The sequence below is a fragment of the Salmo trutta genome, chromosome 12 (genome assembly GCF_901001165.1).
Source record: "Salmo trutta chromosome 12, fSalTru1.1, whole genome shotgun sequence".
In the NCBI taxonomy this organism is placed as follows: domain Eukaryota; kingdom Metazoa; phylum Chordata; class Actinopteri; order Salmoniformes; family Salmonidae; genus Salmo; species Salmo trutta.
The window spans coordinates 23,670,870-23,698,214 of NC_042968.1; the positions used below are offsets into that span (position 1 = coordinate 23,670,870).

Here is a 27,345-nt window from a genome sequence, read left to right on the forward strand (position 1 = left end):
AGAATGTGCTTGGTTTTGCCACTCCCCTTAAATATGTATAGTGGCTAGAGAAGCAGAATGAGTGCAATCCTAATATGATAGGATATGTCAAGACAATGTTGGGGCATTCTTTGAGCCAATAAATGCCTGAAACGTTGATTTTGGTGTGAAACCCAAGCCTCAAACTCAAATACATTGTGGCGAGGATCGAGTCGTGGGGTGGCATCCTCTCTCTCCGTCCTCACGTTCCTGAAAAAGCAGCTCCTTCCTTGTAGTCAGTGGAGATGAGAAGAATAACGGGAATGGCAAGCGAAGAAACTTTGATCGAAATGAAGAGCGCAATGGATTCGCAGATTGGAGGTAAAGAGCACATTCGGAGATTAGCCTACTTTGGTAATATACAAGGTAAACGTAGGCTATACCATAATCTTTGTTTTCATTGGCTATTAAGAAGTTTACTATAGCGCTTTCAGAAAATGTTTAGGAAACACAACCAACTAAAGGTTAGTTCAATCAGTTTTGTGACTAGAACTACCACTGTTTATTATTTGGGTTCGGAATAATGTTTGGCTAATGGTTTACTTGTGTGTGTGCCATATGTCACAATGTCAGTGGGCTACCTAGATGAGAGGCACATACAATGTTTAGCCTAAATATGAGCACATTTCATGGAATTTACATGTTATTTATAACAGATTATGTTTCAGAAACAGTTTCATGTGTTTGTACAGTTGTACAACTAAATGTATAGTTCTTAAATGACTGAAAATACATGCGGTGACGTCATTCACATGCTGACAGGTCTACTGGGAGAGAGAAGGACAAACTTGAAGTTTGAGAAACTGACAGATTAAAGTAACTGTTCAGTGTTTCTAGATTTATATGAAATATGACCAATAATGAATTACAATATGAGTGAAATAGTTGTCCTTCCAAAAAATGGCAATTAAGTGTGTTATGTTTTCTGTGTTGGAATGGTGTGGGCATAGCCCAACAACAGAATGGTGTGGGCATATACCAGTCCCAAAACATATTTACACTAGTAGACTGCTGATTGGCCATCTAGGATGACATAATTATTAATTATTGCAGATGGATGTCTTATTCAATGCAAGCTTGATCTGTTGTGCCAATGTATAGGCCTAGTAAAGCTGATGCAAGCGGCACTCTGCTTATCTATATCCCTTTATTGAGAATTTACAGTATTAGTCACTCCACACTGCACAAGGAATGTCGATTGAAACTGGCCATTGTTGTGTCCATGCCCGCCCTTTTCAACATCATTAACTATAAACACCATTAACTAACCCATAACTTCAGTATTGCTCTCAGTATTGCTCCCCTACGTCTCCCCTTAATGTGCTCCTGTGTGAATAAGCTGTGTCCTATGTTCATGTTTTCGGTAAAATTTCATGGCGAAAAGGAAACAAGTTATAGGTAGACATCTGCAATCGTGTGCTAACACAGACATGTCCAGTCCATCGCATGTGGTTGTCCTTAACTGTCTAATCATGGATTTGTAAAATCTAACACAAATTGGAATACTAATTGTTTTCAGTTTTTCCCTAGTTTCAGGATGTGTCAAAGGGCATCAGTAGGCCTGTAATCCATATCTATAACCTTTGCTTTGTGTGGTGCCACACTGTCCCAAGGTAATACTCACATAATTACACGCTAGAGACCAGATAGTTGTTAACATTGAGTGCATGAACACTTAAACACAATTATCTGCTGATAGTCTCTCTACCTTGAGTGCCAATCTAGACAGGGATAGACCATGATGCTATGGACTGACTGAGCAGTCACTCACTGAAGAGATCTGTAGGGAGGAGTTGGACTGTAACAGTACTACTCTTTTTCCAATTGTGCTTAGTGACAAATAGACATAAATGTCAGAATATATGCAGAATATATTACTAGATCACATTTGTTATAACAAAAATGTCACATTTTCTCACAATTTGTGAGAATGTGGCAGTGTGCCTATACAGAGTTGCCCACAGACACGACTTGGTTTCCAGATACAGCCATCCACTGCATAATGTGTTAAACTGTCATGGTAGCAAGGGTCCCTCTATGAAATGTTGTTGGTTGAGAGGTAGCTCAGAAAATGTAGAGCTGCTGTGGGTAATAAATATATTTGAACAATTACAGATGTTCCTTTTGTTAAAAATACTTTGTAGGCTACAATTTATTATGTATGACTTCACAGAAAGAAAAGTACGTGATCATTCATAGTGTCGACAGTAAAGTGGTTTCAATATTGCCGCAGTAATTATGGTTTTGAGATATTGTTATATCCGTCTCTCCTCTGCTGGGAAATTAAGTGAGTTGGAGCAAGTTCACTGATGGATGGAAACAGTCCGGCTTCTCTCCAACCTCCCTCACACTGTTTACATCCCTCTTAGCATCTCACCCCTAAAAGGCAGCAGGTAGCCTAGTGTTTAAGAGCGTTGGGCCAGTAACTGAAAGGCTGTTGGTTTGATTCTCCGAGTTGATTAGGTGAAAAATCTGTTGATGGGCCCTTGAGCAAGGCACTTAACTCGAATTGTTCCTATAAGTTACTCTGGATAAAGTGGGTCTGCCAAAATGTGAATGGAAACCGTAAATGGAAGATTCCTCAAACAAACTCTGCTGTCCATTTGACTTATTTTGGTATTACAGAAACAGGGCCAAGCGATGTGGTTCCACTATCTCTGAGCAATAGGCATTTATGTTCTTAATGTGAAGTAAGTTGACTGAGCAGGTTAATTTAAGGACAATCTGTCACTTGCCCTTTGGTGTTAAGGCTCCTTGTTAGTAAAGACCGACCGTATGGCTGACTACCCACACTGGGTCTAGATAGTGTGGAGTTCCGTGTTGATAGACTGCCCTTTCACACCAATTACTTTGTGTTGGCTGTTATCAGGGAAAACCTTCCTGCACAATAACAGAAAATATCTATTTATATGTGCGTCTGTGTTGTGGATCACCATGTTGAAATGTTTATGTAGGGACTGAATCTGAGTAGACTTCAGGTTCATCTGTATCTATAATACAGAATCATTTATTTTGATAGTTATATTACCCACATTCTCACACTGGCTGCCTTGTTATGGCTCTCATGGCTCTAAATCATTTACATTGACAAAATAGTTGTATTGAAAGGTTCTGATAAGACAGTAGTATTATCAAATACTAGGCCTGCTATTCTACAAACAACATCTCTCACTATTCCAGTAAAACCTCTATTCATTCAAACTCAATGCTTCAAGTGAGGAGACCTAAGCCTTTCATAGCGTGTTGCTGCCTAATTGGTCTTGATCAGGGGCAGTCCTGCACAAACTAGGCCTAAATAATCATCTTTGCATTACAGCACTCACCCTTAATCATTGATGATCTAATAAGAAACGTATTAGACAGTTGTGCACCGCTTCCATTTACGGTGTTTCATATCTGGCGGGGAGGGCAAGCATCTTGGCTCACCGACTACGGGGAGCCCTGGTGTTGCCATGGAAACTGGCTGAGTCATTACATTTTCTCTTTGATAGCTGAGTTAGACAGACTGTGGGCAGTATCTGAATATCGGCGTGAGGGTTAACCCACTTCTCATTTCTGTTAGTGCACTGGATGATAAAAACATTACATGTCTGGACTTTTCTCCTTTCACCTCCATGTGGTTATTATCCCTTCTTTGGTCTTCCACAATTCCATTTCAATGGCCATGAGCAGATTAATATATAAATCTTGAGTAACATTGATCGATGCACTTGATCACAGTGGGCTTTGTGATTGTGTTGCTTTGTGGGTTTAGGAAGCTCTGTGCCAAAGCATTTCATGTTCTATCTGTGGGTTAACCTGGGCATCACATCTGATTAGGCTAACAGGCAACAAGCTACGAAGAACAAAGAACAACAGTTTGTTTTCATGTACTCTGCCATATCCTCAGTGGCGATTATGCAGTACACAACGAGGCCAAAGGGTGCAGATGAAGAAAAAAAGGACAAAATCTGTAATATTCTAGCATTTCTACTTTTCCTCCTTATTCAAGAATGCCTCATTCAAACAGTATAGTATTAGAAGGATGACATTTCATGTCTGTTTTAGAGAAGATAAAGTATGAATTCTGCTATCTGCTCTGCCCATGATCCCTCGCTGGGAGGTGCACCGGGGTATTGGTCCACTCTACTGATCTAACTTTCAGGGTTTTGTCAAGGCACAGTTCCCTTCCGGGACTAGGCCTATTGTATCCTGGAGATAAGAAGGGAGATTGTCACGTCCTGACCATAGAAAGCTTTTGTTTAGTAGGTCAGGGCGTGACAGGGGATTTTGTCTAGTTTATTTATGTCTATGTTTGTTCTAGTTTCTTTTTCTATGTTGGGGGTTTTGTCTTGTTTCTGTATTTCTATGTGGGGTTCTAGTTTCTGTATTTCTATGTTGTTTTTTGGAATGATCTCCAATTAGAGGCAGCTGGTCATTGTTGTCTCTAATTGGGGATCATATTTAAATTGTTGTTTTTCCCACTAGGTTTTGTGGGAGATTAATTTGAGTAAGTGTATGTTGCACCTCTTCATCACGGTTTGTTGTTTTGTTTATTAGTTTATTTGTATGTCTTGCATAGTTTCACAGTTATAATAAAATGTGGAACGGTACACACGCTGCGCTTTGGTCCCATTCTTCAGACAGACGTGACAGAATCTCCCACCACCAACGGACCAAGCAGCGTGGTCAGGAGGACTGGACATGGGAGGACATCCTGGATGGCAAGGGATCCTGGATGTGGGAGGAGATCCAGGCCGGATGGGATCGCCTCCCATGGGAACAGGTGGAGGCAGCGAGAGAGGAACGGCGACGATACGAGGAACTAGCACGGCAACGACGGAAGCACGAGAGGCAGCCCAAAAAATGTTTTTTTGGGGGGGGGCACACAGGTAGATTGTCAGGGTGAGGACCTGAGCCAACTCCCCGTGCTTACCGTGGGGAGCAGGTGAACAGCCAGGCACCGTGTTATGCTGTGATGCGCACTATATCTCCAGTGCGTATTCATAGCCCGGTGCGCGCTGTGCCTGCGCCCCGCATTTGCCATGCTCGAGTGGGCATTCAGCCAGGACGGATTGTGCCGGCTCAGCGCTCCTGGTCTCCAGTGCGCCTCCTCGGTCCAGGATATCCTGCTCCAGCTCTACGCACTGTGTCGACAGTACGCCTTCACAGCCCAGTTTGTCCTGTGCCAGCGCCCCGCACTTGCCGGGCTAAACTGAACATCCAGCCAGGACGGGTTGTGCCAGCCATATGCTCCAGATCTCCAGTGCGCCTCCACGGCCCAGGATATCCTGCGCCAGCTCTACGCACTGTGTTGCCAGTGCGCCTTCACAGCCCAGTTCGTCCTGTGCCAGCGCCCCGCACTTGCCGGGCTAAAGTAAGCATCCAGCCAGAACAGGTTGTGCTAGCCTTATGCTCCAGACCTCCAGTGCGCCTCCACGGCCCAGTATATCCTGTGCCTGCTCTGCGCACCCGGCCTCCAGTGTGTCTCCCCAGTCTGGTGAGACCTGTTCCAGCTCCACGTAAGAAGCCTCCAGTGATGATCCATGGCACGAAGCCTCCAGTGATAATCCATGGCCCGGAGCCTCCAGTGATAATCCATGACAAGAAGCCTGTAGGGATGATCCATGGCCCGGAGCCTCTAGGGATGATCCATGGCACGACGCCTCCAGTGATGATCCATGGTGCGGAGCCTGCAGTGATGATCCATGGCACGGAGCCTGCAGCGACGGTCCCCAGTCCGGAACCTCCTGAGACAGCCTACAGTACGGAGCCTCCAGCGGCGGTCCCGCAGTCCGGAGCCTCCGGCGATGATCCACGGTCCGGTGACACGAAAGCGGAGGGATCAGCTGGCGGAGCGGGAGCTACGAACCGGAGCGCCTCCTATGCTGGCGGATAAGCAGGATGTGAGGGTTCTTTGTCTCACACCAGAACCGCCTCCGATGCAGGAGGATCCGCGGGATGTGAAGATTCTTCGTCCTGCACCAGAGCCGCCACCGACATTAGACACCCACCCTAACCCTCCCTGTTTTTTTTGTTGTTTAGGTTTTTGCGTTCGGAGTCCGCACCTTTGGGGGGGGGGGTACTGTCACGTCCTGACCATAGAAAGCTTTTATTCTCTATGGCAGAGTAGGTCAGGGTGTGACAGGGGGTTTTGTCTAGTTTATTTATGTCGGTTCTAGTTTCTTTTTTCTATGTTGGGGTTTTGTCTTGTTTCTGTATTTCTATGTGGGGTTGTAGTTTCTGTATTTCTATGTTGTTGTTTGGGATGATCTCCAATTAGAGGTAGCTGGTCATTGTTGTCTCTAATTGGGGATCATATTTAAGTTGTTGTTTTTCCCACTAGGTTTTGTGGGAGATTAATTTGAGTAAGTGTATGTTGCGCCGCTTCGTCACGTTTTGTTTATTTGTATGTCTTGCATAGTTTCACAGTTATAATAAAATGTGGAACGGTACACACGCTGCGCTTTGGTCTCCTTCGTACGACAAAAGTAACAGAGATTTTGTTTGTTCCATGTGCAGAAAGTCATCAACAGACGATGTGAGAATTGGGATTCAAAACAGCTTTCCAACTTGGCAAAAACTGGTTGTATCAACATTGTTTCCACATCATTTCAACAAAAAAATGTAATGTGGTGACGCTGAATCAACATGGAGAACTGATTGGATTTAAAAAAAGTAATCAACAAAAGAGAATTTTATATTTTTTTCATTGAGGTGTTTTGTTGAATTCGTGTTAATTGACAACTCAATCAAATGTAAATCAAAACTAGATGTTGAAATGACGTCTGAACCCAGTGGGTTTCTACCTTTAGCACTGGGAGTATGGCCTCCCCCTAAACATAGACCATATGCTGCTTAATTTAAAACATGCTAAATAAAATGTATTTCAAAATCCTGGAGTTAGCATTTGGTGACTTCAGCAAGGTAAACAAAAGCAAAGCATGGATTGGTCTCTCTTCCTACAGGGTTACAAAACCAATGTAATTTCAGTGAGGTATCCTGTATGTTGTCTTTCCCCTGAGAAAATGAACTTGGGGATGATGTCAATAGTTAGGCTATTGGAGCCATGAGTCATGTATGTTTGAGTCAGTCAAAAGAAGCCAGTCTGATATGTCATGGTGCTATTTTTAGCTGGAGCTACAAGGATGATATTAGTTTAGATATAATCGGTCACATCAGGCCATGATAGCAACATAGTGACATTGTTGTGGTTCATTGTGTCTCTTACAACACTAACATTTTTCAACAATAGGATGTATGTTGCACAAGCCTCACATGCTGGCCTTCTGGATGATCCATCTGCTGTATGTAGGGCCATAAGACATATGGCCGGTTATCTTACCATGTTGGTCATGAGTGAATGAGAATGTTGTGAATGTCTGTGGCCTACAGTGTTTCCCTGATAAACTAATCAGCTCTAGTTATGTGGGGGAGGAATGACACATAATGGGCCACTGATTTCCATTTAGTACTTATTGACTTACAGTAAATACAGACATATTGGAATGCTTTAACCTTTAGTCTAGAGATCCGTCTAATTAAATAGCTAGAAACAGGGTACAGCATCACTGTGCAGCATCACAATGCCTATTATAAACTGTCATTTTATCTATTATAAACTGTGAGAATCCCTGGCCTAACATGAGATGAGACTGGAGTACTTTTTTAGTTCATCAGAGAACGATTTCTCCTTCTTCAATAAGCTTTCTCTGGTAGAGCCAACTGTAATATGATAATGATGCTCAGAGCCCTGGGTCTGGACACCTGCGGAAGGCCTGCAGCATCATCAAGCACCTCACACAGCCCAGCCATCAGCTGTTCACTTCATTACCATTGGGCAGACGGTATCGTACCATGAGGTCTGATACCAACAGGCTTAGAGACAGTTTCTATCTAAAAGCCATCAGACTTCTGAACACTTGAACTGGACTGACCACCTGCACTGACTCTCCTCACCTTAGCACACATGCACACTCACTCACACACACACACACACACACACACACACACACACACACACACACACACACACACACACACACACACACACACACACACACACACACACACACACACACGCATGCACATATGCTCACACACAAACACACACGTATAAATTCATGCTACACACACATCACAACTGCTGCTGATAAATTGTGCCTTCCTGTATTATACTTATGCTAAATATTTTATTCTACTGAGCCATTTACTTTATGTTCATATTCTTATTTCTTATTGTTGTTGCATTGTCAAGAAGGAACCTGCAAGTAAACATTTTGTTGGACATGGTATGCCATGTGTATCCTGTACAAACGACTAATAAAACTTGAAACATGAATAACGGGGGAAGCCCAGTGGCTGAAACAGAAGAGGAGAAGGTTCATTAGAGGAAAGTAGCCTAAAGCTCAGGCCTCGTATTACCATTTAAATCACTAACCAGATTGGCTTGGTCTGATGAAATGCATCATTTACCAGGCTGTCTAAAGGTTTATCTGGCTGAAACAATAGACAATCAGGAAGGCACTGTGACTGTCACTGGAAAGTAGACAGGCGTTACCGGTAGGAGCAGGTGACGCAGGTGCTGTTAGGTCCTCACCAGCATCAAGGTGACAGCTTCTTTATGGCACAAATAAAACTTGAATAATGTATTCCTGTCCTCACACTGCCACTTGCTGTGATTGAACCAAACAGAGAATATATCAAACATATGTAACAGCTGGCCTGTTTCTTTGAGGCTAGTGTGTCTGTGTCAGTGGTGGGTGCAAAAACAGATTGTTTTTGTGCTACTCTAGATATTCTAATTCAGAATTTGTGTATTTGTGATATCATAAATCTATCTATCAATGTCCAGCAGCATATTGTTAAGCAGACTAACCCCTTTGTCCTGTGTCTCTCCTCGGAAGAAGATGGCCCTGCTATGCTGACAGCATTCAGGATGATCCTATTAACAGGTACTGGCAGATGAAAGGCTTAATGTGACGCCTGTCTGTCCGTCCTTTCATCATCTCCTCTCCAAACCTCACCTCATAGTCAGTGGCTGTGTCAGTGGCTGTGTCTGTATGTACTGCTGTTGGTTACTCTGAGGCTTGTACTGTGCTTGTACTCTGCTCAGCCTCCCTCCCTTCATGCCAGTGGCTGCAGAGCCAGGCTTCTCATAACCCAAACCCAGCCCTATGCTACTCTGCATCCTCTGGTCCTCTGTGAGTGAGTGCCAAGGCCCTCGGTTTACCAGTGGATTGCTCCATTTGATATAGTATAGGAAGCAAGGAAATGACCTTTCAAATCCAATACGCTACATTTATTGAATTTACCTGCACCATATTTGACATTTAAAATATATTTTTTTGTGTGATTTTGTTGGGATAATTTAATCTATGCATCTCTCTGTGGATTATTAGATATTTCAGAAAGGGAAACATGGGCAGAAACCTGCCAGATATCTCCTTTTATAAAGAGCTAGGGCTAACTATGTTGGTAACCGGTTTATAATAGCAATAAGACACCTCGGGGGGGGTTTGTGGTATATGGCCAATATACCACAGCTAGGGGCTGTATCCAGGCACTCTGCGTTGCGTTGTGCATAAGAACAGCCCTTAGCCGTGGTATATTGGCCATATACCACACCCCCTCGGACATTATTGCTTAAATGGATGTGCAAGACAATGTGAGATATTCATCACTCTGGACTGCCCACTGAAGGTACTTGTAGGTCAGCTACAGTAGGATGAGATGTTCTCTAGGACTTCATCAATGGGGTTATCAATGTCAGTTTAATTTAGTGTGCTGGAGACTACAGACGTGTTTACAGTAAGTTGGTGTTCTGCAGACAGTGGGTGTTATTTAGATGTACATCTTCACTAGTGGATCTCCTACTATCTGAATGTGGGTCTAGTTCCAGGAGGTGGTACACTACATAACCAAAAGTATGTGGACATCTGCTCATCAAATATCTCACTCCAAAATCATGGGCATTAATATGGAGTTGGTCCCCCCTTTGGTACTATAACAGCCTCCACTCTTCTGGGAAGGCTTTCCACTAGATGTTGGAACATTGCTGCGGGGACTTTCTTACATTCAGCCACAAGAGCATTAGTGAGGTCGGGCACTGATGTTGGGTGATTAGGCCTGGCTCGCAGTCGGCGTTACAATTCATCCCAAAGGTGTTCGATGGGGTTGAGGTCAAGGCTCTGTGCAGGCCAGTCAAGTTCTTCTACACCGATCTCGACAAACCATTTCTGTATGGACCTCGCTTTGTGCACGGGGGCATTGTCATGCTGAAACAGGAAAGGGCCTTTCCCAATCTGCTGCCACAAAGTTGGAAGCACAGAATCGTCTAGAATGTCATTGTATGCTGTAGCGTTAAGATTTCCCTTCACTGGAACTAAGGGGACTAGCCTGAACCCAGACCATTATGCCTCCTCCACCAAACTTTACAGTTGGCACTATGCATTGAGGCAGGTAGCGTTCTTCTGGCATCTGCCAAACCCAGATTTGTCAGTCGGACTGCCAGATGGTGAAGCATGATTCGTGTTTCCACTGCTCCAGAGTCCAATGGCGGCGAGCTTTACATCACTCCAGCCGACGCTTGGCATTGCGCATGGTGATTTTAGGCTTGTGTGCAACTGCTCTGCCATGGAAACCCATTTTATGAAGCTCCTGACAAACAGTTATTGTGCTGACGTTGCTTCCAGAGGCAGTTTAGAACTCGGTAGTGAATGTTGCAACCGAGAACAGACGATTTTTACGCGCTTCAGCACTCAACGGTCCCGTTCTGTGAGCTTGTGTGGCCTACCACTTTGCGGCTGAGCCGTTGTTGCTCCTAGACGTTTCCACTTCACAGCACTTACAGTTGACGAGGGCAGCTCTAGCAGAGCAGAAATTGTAAAAGGTGGCCTCCTATTATGGTGCCACATTGAAAGTCGCTGAGCTCTTCAGTAAGGCCATTCTACTGCCAAAATGTGTCTTTGGAGATTGCATGACTGTGTGCTCGATTTTATACACTTCATACAACGGGTGTTGCTGAAATAGCCGAATCCACTAATTTGAAGGGGTGTCCACATACCTTTGCGTGTGTATTTATGTGTTAAACCATACTGTGGTAGTTTTATTTGAGGATATGTCTTTCCCATTGTATTCATTTTTTAAAACATTGAAAAACGTGTGTTGCTTTGGTGCTGAGGTGTACTATGCGTATACTATACTGTGTGTTTTTGCATGTGTGTGGATGTGCTGCTATCTATAAATGTCTAATAAAAGTGCCTTGTCTGTCTTTGGTAACACACTCCCTCTCTCTCTGTGTTTGCTCAGCTCTGGACTGATAATGACTGTTAGCAGTACAATCATCACAGCTTGGCACAACTTCTGTGACCTTCATAGGGGTTAGGGATGCTTGTGCTCAGACTCATCTGGCTGGCTGGCAGTCTCAACATCATTCCTACCTCATGAGTTGTCTCTATAATTTACCTCTCAGCTGTACAGAGCGGCTCCTTCAAGCCTCTCATTGGCTTGCAAGGCACTCAGTAAAATTCTGGTTCTTAAAAAATATCCTCCTCATCCAATGGTAGAAAGGCTCAGGGCAGAACGAGTCCTTCCTGTGGTAAGCTAGATTGTGTTATGTCTGAGGGAACTACAGGGCCTCTGACTGGGCTGCTGCCCCCTCCCCCATCCCTCCGTGCACGTAGAGGCCTAACCTCCCCCACGGGAAGTGCTTGTTTCCCAGCATTCAGAAATAACCAGGAGGCAGGCAGCGCTGCAACATGAGCACATTCCCTCTAGCAGGGTCTGCCAGGCTGGGGGAGTGCGCTGCTCTGCTGCTGGAATGCTGTGTGTTTCTGTCTGTGTCTCTCCAGATGGAAAGTGTGATTTTGTGATAGTGGGTCTTTATAGTTATATGTGTTTAGTTCTTTCCCCTGGTTTTATCTCTGGGAGCTCTTGAGTGAGTGAGTGTCTTCATGTCTATTTCACCATGCTGTTGCCCTGAGGGCAGTCCATGAAAACACAGTGTTGTGTTGGGGTGTTCTGACATCTGACCACAACACAGTTCCACTGACAGACTAATGCTGTTTTCTTCACATCAGCAATCCCTCCTCTCAATATAGAAGTATTACGTAATAGGAGGGAGACCGACTCGATCATCTGCAAAATCACTAGCAAATCTGTAGAAAGGGAATGTGAATGGAAACAGAGGAATGGGTCATGGGATTTCATGGGCTTCAAGTAGTGTATCTGATGACATTACAAAGTAATTGTTGTTAAATAACATAGCTTTATTTTTCTGGGATTCATTTAGCCAGTTGACTATATGTAATGAAGGTATTATACACAGTGAACAAGTTTGACAACATACACTTGATTAGAAAATGTATCTCATTAAGACCTATTAGGCTAATTGGTGTGATGAGGCTGGAATAATTACGCTTCTGGACTAGTGAAGTAAAGTATTTAGACAAAAAACCCATTGCTTTCTCTCTCTTAAATAAATGAGTAGATACACATTTCTGTACACATATCACTATGTAATTTGTACATTGTAAATAGTTTTCTGTTAAAGAGGCAATCCTTAGACCTATCCCTCTGGGCACAGACCACAGTTCAACGTACATTTTTTTTATTTACATTTGGTTTTGTTGTCAACTAACGTGAATTCACCATGACATAGGATTTAGGTTAAAAGGTAGGTGAAATAGAGACGAAATTCCCTTACGTTGATGTCTTTTTACAAATCCAATCAGTTTTCCACGATGATTCAATGTCATCACATTTGATTTCTTTTCTTGAAATGATGTGAAAACAACATTGATTCAACCAGTTTCTGCCCAGTGGGATAGATGCAAGGACTGACCTGCCAAGATATCAACATTATAGTTTTAACCATGTTTTGAGACTATACAGTGTTTGTTTACATTTACAATATTTACAAACATTGGATTAAAACTAATTTATGTTTTGGGTTTGACAGTTAAACTAAGCTCATGAGGCATTTTTAAGTAATATCCTTCAAGAATCAATGGACTCATATACAGTATATCATTATACTATATATCCTAAGTCCAAAAATGTATGTACAGTTGAATTCGGAAGTTTACATACACCTTAGCCAAATACATTTAAACTCAGTTTTTCACAATTCCTGACATTTAATCCTAGTAAGAATTCCCTGTCTTAGGTCAGTTAGGATCACCAGTTTATTTTAAGAATGTGAAATGTCAGAATAATAGTAGAGAGAATGATTTATTTCAGCTTTTATTTCTTTCATCACATTCCCAGTGGGTCAGAAGTTTACATACACTCAATTAGTATTTGGTAGCATTGCCTTTAAATTGTTTAACTTGGGTCAAATGTTTCGGGTAGCCTTCCACAAGCTTCCCACAATAAGTTGGGTGAATTGTGGCCCATTCTTCCTGACAGAGCTGGTGTAACTGAGTCAGGTTTGTAGGCCTCCTTGCTCGCACACGCTTTTTCAGTTCTGCCCACAAATTTTCTGTAGGTTTGAGGTCAGGGCTTTGTGATGTCCACTCCAATACCTTGACTTTGTTGTCCTTAAGCCATTTTGCCACAACTTTGGAAGTATGCTTAGGGTCATTGTCCATTTGGAAGACCCATTTGTGACCAAGCTTTAACTTCCTGACTGATGTCTTGAGATGTTGCTTCAATATATCCACATAAATTTCCTCCCTTATGATGCCATCTATTTTGTGTAGTGCACCAGTCCCTCCTGCAGCAAAGCACCCCCACAACATGATGCTGCCAACCCCGTACTTCACGGTCGGGATGGTGTTCTTCGGCTTGCAAGCCTCCCCCTTTTTCCTCCAAACATAACGATGTTTATTATGGCCAAACAGTTCTATTTCTGTTTCATCAGACCAGAGGACATTTCTCCAAAAAGTACGATCTCTGTCCCCATGTGCAGTTGCAAACCGTAGTCTGGCTTTTTTATGGCGGTTTTGGAGCAGTGGCTTCTTCCTTGCTGGGCGGCCTTTCAGGTTATGTCGATATAGGACTAATTTTATTGTGGACATAGATACTTTTGTACTTGTTTCCTCCAGCATCTTCACAAGGTCCTTTGCTGTTGTTCTGAGATTGATTTGCACTTTTCGCACCAAAGTACATTCATCTCTAGGAGACCGAACGTGTCTCCTTCCTGAGCGGTATGGCGGCTGCGTGGTCCCATGGTGTTTATACTTGCGTACTATTGTTTGTACAGATAAACGTGGTACCTTCAGGCGTTTGGAAATTGCTCCCAAGGATGAAACAGACTTGTGGAGGTCTACAATTGTTTTTCTGAGGTCTTGGCTGATTTCTTTTGATTTTCCCATGATGTCAAGCAAAGAGGCACTGAGTATGAAGGTAGGCCTTGAAATACATCAGCAGGTACACCTCCAATTGACTCAAATGATGTCAATTAGCCTATCAGAAGCTTCTAAAGCCATGACATAATTTTCAGGAATTTTCCAAGCTGTTTAAAGGCACAGTCAACTTAGTGTATGTGAACTTCTGACCCACTGGAATTGTGAAACAGTGATTTATAAGTGAAATAATCTGTCTGTTAACAATTGTTGTAAAAATGACTTGTGTCATGCACATAGTAGATGTTCTAACCGACTTGCCAAAACTATACTTTGTTAACAAGAAATTTGTGGAGTGGTTGAAAAACGAGTTTTAATGACTCCAATGTATGTAAACTTCTGACTTCAACTGTAGCAACTGCAGATTTCCCCTTTCAACTCATCTCTGCTCGTGTTTCTTTTCTCTACACAGAGGAATGTAATGGCCACAGTCGTAATAACTCTATAGAGGACAGAGGAACACAGCTACCTGGACACACAGAGGTGAGTTTCACACAATTCACTGTAAGGTCTCCACCTGTTGTATTCAGCGCACGTGACAAATAAACTTTGATTTGAGTCCCATGACCCCATGTTGACCTGCATGGACACTCTCTTTTCCCTCTACATTAACGTATCTATGCCCTAGATGACTTCCCAAGCTCTCTGTGCTGTAATGCAGCAGTGTTCTGCAATGCAATGGGCAAATGAATTGAAAGCTACAACAAACAAAAAACAGATCATATTATTTACATGATAAAGGTTAACACAATTTTGAAGGTATACTGGATTAGTAGATTCATTTTTGCACTTATGTGCATATATGGTTGTAAGAAATGTATGATTATGTGCTTGTTTTTAGTCTTCCTCCACATGCTTGATCAATCCTCATCCATGATCAATATTCTTGATCAATAGCGAGTGTGTATTGAAAAGAGGTTGTTTTGCATGCCTTTGTGTACCTTGCCTATGTTGGAAACAACTGACCTCTTTCTACTACAGTTCTCATTGTTCAGTCACAAGACCTCAGTGTCTCTCAGAGAGCTCCTCTCTTTATCAGATCAGCTCTCCCCAGGCAATAAGCACACACTAAAATACTGCCTACAGAGAAAATATTACCGTGTTTGTTTTGTGTCTGTGTCCATGTTCTCTATCCAGCATTAATCTGTTGTTCAAGAACTAGGGAACTTGAACACTTTCTCTCTCACTCATATTCAAGCATGCTTTGACACATAAAGGTGGAAGGCCATACCTTTCAAACTGTTCTAATCTCCAACCTAATTCTGTTGATGATCTTGAGAATTGTATGCTGTATCCACACCCTGTTTCCTTCCTCCCTGTTTGTGGGTGTGGGAGCTGATAAACAAAAAGGGGAGGGGCTCTGTTTCTATTCCCGACCACAGAGTGTCCTCCAGAGCCAGGATACTGCTGAATATAGGGACCCGCCTGTGCTTTATCACTAATTGGACTGAAGCGCTTTTCCTCCTAGTCACATGATGAAACAGACCCCACACAATCCTTCTTCACAAATGAGGTTCAAAAGATGATGTAAGACCTGGAATCGGTGAACATAATCTTAGCCGATTGGATCAAGAAAAGCCATTTTCCTCCACTCCAGGTCCAAGGCTGTGTCAATAAGGTTTTTTCCCCACTGTCGTCCTGACTGCAGGGCATTGCACTGTAAATACTTAGCTGTACCCCTCAGGTGGAATAAAACCAGGAGTTAACAAACCTAGTTGAGAAACAGCCTTTAACCCACTGCATATACAATCTCCTGAATTTCACAAGCATTTATCTTTTTAACAAGGGTGCAGTTTCTCTATACTAAGACTTTCTCCTGCATATCCTTAATATGCTTATAAATAAACTGGAGTGTGGAGTGTAGCTGCAACCCTGGCAAACTGGAGTGTGGAGCATTGTGATTGAAGAGCATTGTCAGTGCCAGGTTTGGGGCTTGAATCAAGAAGTGGCTGTATACTGGTCTGGGATGATCTGAGAATATCAAGACTAGGTTTAACGTTATTATAAAAAACAAAAAGTTCATTTCAGGCCCTAGTACAGTATGTACCTCTTTGCTTGCCATAGTTGAGGGCTACGTTTAGTATAACGATAGGCATGCTTTCACTGGAAAATGTCCAGGATCCACTTCCTCCTAACTCCTATTCAAGTTACATAAGACAAACCACACAAAAGAGAGAAACTCCACAATCATTACAAAATAAATCTGTTTATTTAATTTTGGGCGTGTCCTAAACTATATACTAAACTACTACCATGTACTTTTAATGTGCTTCTAACGTACATCGTCACATTCAGTAAACAGATGTTCTCTGTTCATAGGAGGAGGAGAGAAATAGTTAGTGTGGGTTAGTGTTCTGACACTCTTCTCTGTCTGCCCTCCAGACTGACAGACTACAGCAGAACAAAGACACTGTGTTCTTCAGGGACGGGGTTCGCAGGATTGACTTCATACTGTCCTACCTAGATGACAAGGATGGAGAGAAGAAGCAGGTGGGCAGCATCACGCACCACCATCAACACAGAGACAGAGAGCATTGTGTGGTTACAGAGAGACACATGGCAGTTTATCAACACGGACATGACAGCACAGAGCATTAACCTTGGAGTGGTCAGGCTTGCTTTGAGCCTGAATGGCTTCAATAAGAACACAGCTATTTTAGTTTTGCGTTGCAAAACGTTTTTTCACAGTAAAGACAGTGTCTGGGGTCAACTGACCACGTGACCATGACTCATAATCAGCCTGAATCAGGGCGGTAAGAGGAGAAGGTGGCTAAAAGGAAGTGGCTGATAAGTTCCCCGTGGTTGAAACTTTGTTGTTGGGGTAATTGCATCACGTCTTTCTTGACAGAGAAGCAAAGATTTCATGCCACAGACAGACCATAGACAGACCAAAGGTCATTATTACAAGGCCCTTTAGCCTCTGATTTTTAGACTTTGAGAATGCCGTGACTGGTGCCAGGCAGTCTTTCAACAGAGCTTCTACAAGAACAAAATGGATTATGAGAATGAATTGGGAAGTTAGAATACAAGGATGGATGGAAGGATAAAGTAATAGCAGCGATGATAGAGGGGGAGATACAAGGGAAAATGCTTTTCTGCCCTGGTCCTTGCTATTGCTTAAAGTGCATGTGTGTCTGTCTCTGTATTTGTACAGGAGAGGAGGAGGGAGTTTGAGGCCAACCTTAGGAAGGCTGGACTGGAGCTTGAGACTGAGGACAAATCGGTGAGTTACCCATCTGTGGCACGTTGGTGTTCTCTAGTGGTCATCATGCAGCAGCACATCACATTACTGCAAGGTGGGGAATATCTCAGCAGAGCTTTCTTAAAGGGGAATTTCACTCCACAGTCTTCTTTCCTCAGTGGTAGAAGGGTCTTTAACGTGTAGATGAAGGGGGATGAAGGGGAGGAGACAGGTTAAAGAAGGATATTTAAGCCTTGAGACAATTGAGACATGGATTGTGTATGTGTGCCATTCAGAGGGTGAATGGGCAAGACAAAAGATTTGAGTGCCTTTGGATGGCGTATGGTAGTACGTGTCAGGTGCACAGGTTGGTGTGTGTCAAGAACTGCAACGCATCTGGGGTTTTCACACTCAACAGTTTCCTGTGTGTATCAAGAATGTTCCACCACCCAAAGGACATCCAGCCAACTTGACACAACCGTGGGAAGCATTGGAGTCAACTTGTAGTCCATGCCCCGATGAATTGAGGCTGTTCTGAGGGAGAAAAAAAAATAACTCACTATTAGGAAGGTGTTCCTAATATTTTGTACACTCAGTGCTTCTATGTTTTCTTTACACATTTTTAGGTGAAAATGTGTACTATATTCAAATGGAAATGTAGAAAATATTATAAATGTTATATAATTATTAAATGTACTCAATATTTTAAATGATTCCTCTGTTTTGTGCTTAAATGTTATTTATGGTCAGTCAAACTGCCTCTCTCTGTCCTCTCTCAACTCATTCCTCTTAGGACTCAGATGATCTGAAAACGTACTTCCTGAAGATCCACGCTCCGTGGGAGGTGTTGGCCACCTACGCTGACGTGCTGAAGATCAAGGTTCCCTTTAAAGAAAGCGACATCCCCCACGGACAGGACGTTCCACTGGAGTGGCTCTCCCGACCTTTCCGCCTGCCAGAGAAGGTGATGCGCCCACAGCCTGACTACTTCACCTCTCCATTTGATAAGGACAAGATAGACTTCTTCCTCATCAAAAACCGAGACACCTTCTTCCCCCCCTCCACACGCAACAGAATAGTGAGTATAGTATCTTAACACAGAATCTAGCGAGACACACACACACACACACACACACACTGATCTGATGTCCCTTCCTGTCAGGTGTACTACATCCTGTCTCGCTGTCCGTACTATAAAGAGGACCGCAAGGAGACAGACAAGAAAGGTATCAAGCGGTTGCTGAACAACGGGACCTACACCTCAGCCTTCCCACTTCATGATGTAAGAAAAGCGTAACGCCCCACCTACATCTGCACATCAACATACTCACAGTAGATTTCATGTGAGGATGTCAGATTCTTTCTAAACTAGAACTGTTTATTCTCCTGTCCTCTATGCTGTCAGTGTCGATACTGGGAGAGGAACACAAATGAGCAGTGTGAGAGCGAACGCTACCACCTCTATAAGAATTGGGCTAGGTTCCTCTCTTTCTACAAGGAGCAGCCCCTCAACCTCATCAGGTAAGACAACATCGGCTGGACATCGGTTACATTTCCCCCATGCATAGACACAAAGATCTACGTCTATAATGGGGGGAGTGGAGGGAGGGAGGGGGGCGAACTTAGTCCGGCTTTAAACTTACTCTTGAAAGTTGTAATAGTAGAATGCACAAGGTACAATTTCTAAATAGGGTAGTGCATCATCAGTTCCTCTTGTAATGTCAGTCATTGTGTATCTTAGAGAGCTATTTATAACTTGTCAGAAATGTCAGCTAACTTTTTTTATTTAGGTTTTTTAGCCCATAGATATTGTTGTAATAATTGTTGTCACTCAAATATCACATGAATACACATTAGACATGACAAAATGTATAGAATTGCATGAAAATTTGCTTTAAACCTGCAACGTTCTCTCCACCAACAAGAGAGGTGTGAACAGTTTATATCATGAACAGTCCCTGTGCCCATAGAAATAGACGTGGTGTGTGTGCGTGCGCAGGGGAAATGCAGGATGTCCCCCAATGATGGAAGGGGGGCCCTGAGTTAGAGTTTGGTAACCCCTGATCTATAACACCATGCAAATACTAAGTGTCCCTACTCCCTAATGCCAAATAAGTTAAATTATCTCTGTGTTGTTAACAGGAAGTATTATGGGGAGAAGATTGGGATCTACTTTGCCTGGCTGGGCTTCTACACAGAGATGTTGTTCTTTGCTGCGGTCATGGGCGTAATATGTTTTACCTATGGTGTGCTAAGCTATGATGATAATTTAACAAGGTTAGTACCACCAGGGGGCAGAAAGGTGCCTTATTTGAAAAATAGGAAAACAGTTAATTGGCTGCATTTAAACAGGCAGCCCAATTCAAATATTTCGCCCAATTATTGGCAGAAGATCTGATATTGAATTATTGGGCTGCCTGTTTAAACACAGCCTTTGAATCATGCCTAGTGGGCCATCATACACACACACACACACACACACCAAATGGTGTGTATTCAGTATATTAATAATAATTGTGTAAAAAAAAAGAAATCTTTGTTGTTGCACATCCAACAGTACACTAAATCACACAACTTTGTCAGTCTATACAGGACATGTAAAGTCACGTCATATCAAATGTATTAATGTTCTTTCCCACTTTCTATTCTTCCTATGTATCTCTCCCACAGTAAGGAGATCTGTGACCCCAGCATTGGAGGGAGTATTGTGATGTGTCCGCTGTGTGATAAGAAGTGTAGTTACTGGAAGCTCAACTCCACGTGCCTCTCATCCTGGGTAAAGGAACATACACATTTTATTCTGTCATTCAGTCACAACGTAATCTTTCCTAAAATGGCTAATCATAATCTCCTGATGATTAGCTATTACATCTAATTCTTGATGGCTCCTCACACTTAAAAAAATGATGGCTGTGTAAATATTATGCATGATTAGCTTATTGTTATATTGTTTAAACCATCCTGTCAATCAAAGCCAGTGAAATCTCCAATGCTGAGTGTGCAGTATGTCATATTGCTGTGGCCAAAGCACAGCATGTCATTTCCTCTGGGGGGTTAGGAGCTCACCTGTCCCATGTTCCCTCTTCCAGCAATCCCATCTGTTTGATAACGAGGGGACCGTGTTCTTTGCCATGTTTATGGGGATCTGGGGTAAGTGTCTGTCCACTCTGTTGTTACTGTATTTAACCTGTTGGAGAATTACAGAATTACAGTCTCCCCTGTGAGGGAAACAGACTGTTACTGTTAGAGTGTAATGACCCTGTCGGTTCTGCAGTGACTCTGTTCCTGGAGTTCTGGAAGCGGCGCCAGGCCCAGTTGGAGTATGAATGGGACCTGGTGGATTTTGAGGAGGAGCAGCAGCAGCTCCAGATCCGCCCGGAGTTTGAGACCAGGTGCACTGACCAGAGACTCAACCGGATCACCCAGGTACGGGCTGACAACTGGTTATTACACACTGCTTGTGTGAAAATTCTAAAGTATTCAATGTAAACTACTGACTGGGCTTTCCGTTTATTTGTAATTGTGCAGGAAATGGAGCCATACCTTCCCCTCCCCAAAAAGTGTGGTCTCTTCTGCCTCTCGGGTGTTACTGTTCTGTTCTGGGTAAGCCAACATACTACATCAACTCTGTGTGTCTGCAAGCATTTGTTCGCCAGTGTGCAGTATACTGTTTGTGCGCTGTATGTGTGCACTGTAGCATGTGGATTTTGTATTCTCCACAGATGCTTCTGATTGTGGCCTGTATCACTGGGGTGATAGTCTACAGGCTGGCTGTGTATGCAGCCTTCGCCAGCATCATGAAGGACAGCCCCACTAAGAAGATCCATCTGGTGGGCTCTCTCATCACCCCGCAGCTCGCTACCTCTGTCACCGCCTCCTTTATCAACTTTGTCATCATTATGATCCTTAACTTCTTCTATGAGCGAGTGGCCATCTGGATCACTGATATGGGTGAGGAGGAGAAGCTCGCTATCATGGCGATTAGATCAGGAGGAGCAGGAAATGCAGGGAGATGGACCACAGATGGCACATCAAGTTAAAGTGATGTTTACCCCAGGTCACATTAACTACCCATTTCCTGCTCATTCCCTTTTTTATATTTTCTCTCCTATACAAATTCACTCATACCTCAGCAGCACATTGCACCCGTTAGTTTAGGTAGCTGGTCTGCCTTGAATGGCTTTGACCTCCAACTACTTGCTCCAACAGAAATTCCCAAGACACATCTGGAGTATGAAAACAAGTTGACAATGAAGATGTTCCTCTTCCAGTTTGTCAACTACTATTCTTCATGTTTCTACGTGGCCTTCTTCAAGGGCAAGTTTGTGGGTTACCCAGGCAACTACACGTACATGTTTGGCAAATACAGCAGGCTGAGGAACGAGGAGGTGAGCTTTGTCACACAGCATCTACAGTATATGAACACATTCTACTATATGAAACTCACACCTTTTGAAGAATACACTACAGTATTTATGTTTTGATCTCAAACCTAACTGTTAAACACCCACTGCAACTTGTCCCAGTGTGACCCAGGAGGCTGTCTGATTGAGCTGACCACCCAGCTGGTGATCGTCATGACAGGGAAGCAGGTGTGTGGGAACATCCAGGAGGCCCTACTGCCGTGAGTTTCACTGACCTCTGTGCTACTTCTGATAGACTGCGAAATGTACCTCGATGACCTTTCAGTTGCATATCTACTCCACCATGGGGTGTGAACCAGCTTGAACTTGTTAAAGATGTCTGACATTCAGTATGTCATTTGTACACATGTGCCCTCCTCAGAGTTCAATATTCTCTCAATCTATATTGTATCCTGTCAGGCTGCTGAGGAACTGGTGGTGCAGCAGGAAGGCCCGGAAAGATCAGTACAGCCGCTGGGAGCAGGACCATGACCTGCAAAACTTCAGCCAGCTGGGCCTGTTCTATGAGTACCTGGAGATGGGTAAGAAGGCCCTTAACCCACTCCACTCTCTTCCCACATAGACAGGAGACTGTGTATGGTTGTTCAACATTCTCTCTCTCTCTCTCTGCAGTAATCCAGTTTGGCTTCATCACTCTGTTTGTGGCCTCTTTCCCCCTGGCCCCCCTGCTGGCCCTCTGTAACAACATCCTGGAGGTCAGAGTGGACGCCTGGAAGTTCACCACCCAGTTCCGCCGGCCTGTGGCGGCCAAGGCCCACAACATCGGAGCATGGCAGGAGATCCTCAATGTGGTGGCCATCTTGTCCGTTGTCACCAATGTGAGTAGGATTAAATGTTATTAAGCTGTAGCCACGTTGTTGTTATCAAGTGTTCAAATCTATGTCTTTATTGTTAAACAGACCCATTTTACAATTCATATACACTGTATAATCAAAATACAATAATTCAATGTGTCTCGGATCCCCTCTCATGCTCTCTCATCTGCCCAGGCATTCATCATGGCCTTTACTTCAGACATGATCCCCCGCCTGGTCTACCTGTATGCCTACCACCCTGGCTCTGAAGCCACCATGAGTGGCTACATCAACAACAGCCTGTCAGTGTATGACATCTCCCAGATCCCTCTTCTCAGTACGCCCGAGGAGGGGGCAATTCCTGCCTGGTTCAACAGCTCCTTCATCACCACCTGCAGGTGGGAAGCGACTGCAATGCCAGGCCACTCACTTGCACATTAAAATACCCTTTGTCTTGACTTCACTTGAAGTCCTGACTATGGAGCTGTGATTGTATTAATCCAGATGTTTACAGAGGACAGGTCAATGCTTGGGGTTTAGCACTAGTGTATGTAGTTGTTGTGTCCTGACATTAGCCCTATATGTTGTCTCAGGTACCGTGACTACCGCTACCCTCCAGGCCACCAGAGGCAGTACTCCCACACTATGCAATTCTGGCACATCCTGGCAGCCAAACTGGCCTTCATCATTATCATGGAGGTAAGCCATCCAAAATATGTGTATGGAACACAGCACATCTCTCCACTCTAAACCAGCAGGTGCTCTCTCCATTATATACAGTATGCAGCAGAGCCCAATCTTTGCTATCACTGTCTTTCAACATGTTATCATCTGTACTTCATAAGGTGAGTGTGTGATAATGGCATGCTCTGTAAAAACCCTCTTCCTTTCCCATCAGCACGTGGTGTTTGTGGTGAAGTTCTTTGTGGCCTGGCTGATCCCGGATGTGCCATCCGAGGTGAAGGCTCGGATCAAACGGGAACGTTACCTCATCCAGGAATACCTGCACAACTACGAGGTGGAGAAGCTCAAGATCCAGCTGAGTCAGAGTTTTATCATTGAAGCCAAACCTGAGGTCTGCACTACCACCGACAAGCATGACGTGTTATCTGAGTGCCTGTAGGCCCCCAATCAGTAACTCACACCCACCTGGCTAACCTAACTGGGAGGGTGTTTCTGTGAAGGCTCCTCCACTGATGGCAAACAGAAGTACAGTTAAGGGATTCTGTCAGTGGGGCAATCCTATCAACTGTTTCTCTTTGCTTTGTTGTTTGTTCATTTTCTAATGAGCAGCTAGCAGATTTCAACCTTTTCGCCTATATTAGGACTTTCGTTGGAGGCAGGACGGATTAATTTCATCGATGACCCCATCTCGTCACCTTTTCTCAGCGTCCAATGCTGATGCAATGCAAGCTCCTATTGTTCAGCTTGCTTCATATCTTCTGTGCAATGATGTTTCTTGCAAGTGATTCAGTCATTCAGTGCCAGTGTTGATTGTGATAGGATATTATCGAATCCTACAAAAGTATGTGCCAACTTGTTAAATGCTATTGGGATTCATGGTATTGTACCAGACAATATACAGCTTCTTGAAAAAAATGTAATATCATGCTCACCTTATCCACAATGTCATAATATGTTACTAACATATCCAGTAAAGACTGCCAAAGATATCCCATGGCTTTTATCGGCAGCTATCTAATTAATTACCTTTAAAGTAATATGCATGTTTGATAGAATGTAACATATAAAATCTAATTTATTTGCCTTCAAATGTTGGCACGTTATCTGCTTCAATTTGGCTGTAGCTGGGCTACGTTAAATGTGATGTGTTTTCCTTTCATTACTGTCATGTATTTGAGATATTTTCATTGGAGTCAATGTAAAAACTGTAAATTAAAGGCCCAATGCAACCGTCTGTATATCAATATCAAATCATTTCTGGGTAACAATTAAGTACCTTACCGTAATAGATTTCCATAAAAATTGGCTAAAATTGCTTTTTAGCAAAAAACTATTTTTTCAAACAAGAATTTTGCTAGGACTGTGGGAGTAGTCTTACATTTACATTTACATTTAAGTCATTTAGCAGACGCTCTTATCTTGAGTGGGGAGGGGAAAATTCAAAACTAGATGTTATTGGCAGAGAGGTTTGGAACTCTCTTTGTATTTGGTCTATCAACCAATTTACCACATGGTGATGTCACCATGGAAAGCTGAAACTCCTATCCATGCAAACCTGATGATTAGGAGGTCCTGTGTATATTGTATGTTCAACCAGCGATTATCAGGAAATAACACTGATCACATTTTTTCACACTTTTAGAGTGTTAGTTTCATCAGCTGTTGTACAATTGCAATATAAAACACAGGAAATAAGCATTTTGACTGCAGTGGCCCTTTAAAAGCTGTTTCTCTCAGCTGGGTAATGATAGATAGAGATACTGTAATGGTCCAAGACGGTAATACACCCATATGTCTACTGTATATATGTTTGGTCTGATAGAGCCCTTTCCAGTGGATATAATCTACACTCAGTTTAAAATGTTTTGAGTGGCACATTAAGTCATACCAGACAAAATATTAGCCCTGTGTTTGGGGTTGCATTCCTCTTCCTTGTTTAGATTTATGGCGAGATATGCAACTTGTATGTGTGATTTCTTCTGGTGTGGGACCCAAATGTGTTTTTGCCTGTGTTACTTGCACATGTATCTATCTGCTCTTTATTTTGACACTTATCAAACTCATTGTAAGCAGGAAAATCAGATTCCTCAGCCCTGTTAGTCATTACTCACTTGAGTTAAGTTGATCATTTCTATCTGCTTTTTCAGTCATACTCTATATCTGTACACAGTAGCACAATGGGAGGCCTTCTCTTTTTAATTTGGTTTTAGCACAGAGCGCTTATATGGGACTAATTGTATTTAGCCAATTAGTCTTTCAGACAGAAAACCACTACATTATTACTGTTTAATGTCAATCATTCCAACATGTCTGGATGGTCTCATATTAAAAGGAAAGTTGACTTTAGATTACATGTTTCAAAGCAATTGTTATGAAATTCAACTTCAAAAGGGACTGTAGCTTATTGAATCGATTTCAAGTTACTGTAATGTGATTTGTGCAAACAGAGGTGTTAGCTATACAGTATATAGACTCAGAGTATGCATCACAATCTCGTGTCCCATAGACATTTAATGTAAGGAAACATGCATCATTTAACCTGCATAATGTCCCCTTTACAGCAATCAGTTCACAATATTTTATCACAGCCTGTATACACATGAAGAATGTTGGTGTATGTACAGTAGTTGCCACATTAAGTTCAGTTAACAAATCACTTATTTAGATTGTTGTACAGATTACATTTGTAAAGTATAGTTTGCTCAATGTAGGATTAGGTCTTATAATGCAGTTAATTCTGTAATATATTGATCAGACTTTATTTGTAGGCTTTTTCTAGGTTCATCTGTTTTGAACTAATCTGTTTTGTAAATGTTAATAGCCTCTCATGCTGATGGTGGAAACTATACCCCTGGATGATTTTACTTGGTATAACTTCAACTTCAAAGTCACATGCTACATCACTATCTCAGGCTTGTCAATATTCCAGTGCTTGACTAACACCACTCTCAGCCATACAGACAAAATCCCTTGGGAGACTCTTGACTCCTCATGTCCTTTTTGCACGCAGGGTGCAAGCCATAGTACATGACCAGTAGATCAATGCCTTAAATGTCTATGTTCACTTTTTGTGATGTTCTTCAAAAACAATAACTTTCTATTGTTCTATTCCTATGATGTTTCACAACTCATATGTTTTAAAATCATAGTCTGTGTTGTCATTATATGTTGTCTTGCTAGTTTTGCATGAAAGGCTATTGACCTTATTAACAACATTTTGATAATGTCCTTTTAAATAAAATATTTCAGGATTTTAAATGTGTGCACTACAATTACTGTATAACTAAGAAATCTTAAAAACATGGTCAAACAAACATGTATAGAATAGGATAATTCAAATCAAATCAAACTTTATTTGTCACATGCGCCAAATACAAGTGTAGACCTTACCGTGAAATGCTTACTTAAAAGCCCTTAATCAAGAAAGAGTTAAGAAAATATTTATCACGTAAACTAAAGTAAAAATGATTAAAAAAGTAAGACAATAAAATAACAATAACGAGGCTATATACAGCGCGTACCGGTACCGATTCAAAGTGTGGGGGTTCAGGTTAGTCGAGGTAATTTGTACATGTAGGTAGGAGTGAAGTGACTATGCATAGATAATAAACGCTGTGTAGCAGCAGTGTGAAAAACAAATGTAAATAATCCGGTGGCCATTTCATTAATTGTTCAGCAGTCTTATGGCTTGGCGGTAGAAGCTGTTAAGGAGCCTTTTGGTCCTAGACTTGGCGCTCCAGTATCATTTGCCGTGCGATAGCAGAGAAAATAGTCTATGACTTGGGTGACTGGAGTCAGTTGTGTGACTGGAGCAGTTACCATACCAGGCGGTGATGCAACTGGTCAGGATGCTCTTGATGGTGCAGCTGTAGAACCTTTTGAGGATCTGGGGACCCGTGCCAAATCTTTTCAGTCTC

General features: G+C 42.7%; 1 protein-coding gene across 3 annotated transcripts; it reads left to right on the forward strand.

The window, feature by feature from the left end:
• ano5b (anoctamin 5b) lies at window positions 1-26,686 on the forward strand. 3 transcript variants are annotated; one of them, XM_029767656.1, is made up of 21 exons: window positions 1-339; window positions 8,904-8,951; window positions 14,758-14,828; window positions 16,728-16,835; window positions 17,500-17,568; window positions 18,320-18,604; window positions 18,689-18,808; window positions 18,932-19,047; window positions 19,669-19,803; window positions 20,197-20,302; window positions 20,616-20,676; window positions 20,801-20,952; window positions 21,055-21,129; window positions 21,249-21,477; window positions 21,736-21,914; window positions 22,053-22,150; window positions 22,350-22,471; window positions 22,563-22,768; window positions 22,940-23,142; window positions 23,338-23,443; window positions 23,643-26,686. In XM_029767656.1, exons 1-21 carry the CDS (start codon window positions 264-266, stop codon window positions 23,865-23,867), a joined length of 2,790 nt encoding a protein of 929 aa, XP_029623516.1. In that variant the 5' UTR covers window positions 1-263; the 3' UTR covers window positions 23,868-26,686. The 3 variants fall into 3 exon arrangements, with proteins under 3 accessions (XP_029623516.1, XP_029623517.1, XP_029623518.1); XM_029767657.1 differs by lacking the exon at window positions 8,904-8,951 and having other exon boundaries at window positions 1-384; XM_029767658.1 differs by lacking the exon at window positions 8,904-8,951.
• Window positions 26,687-27,345: the final 659 nt, after the last annotated feature.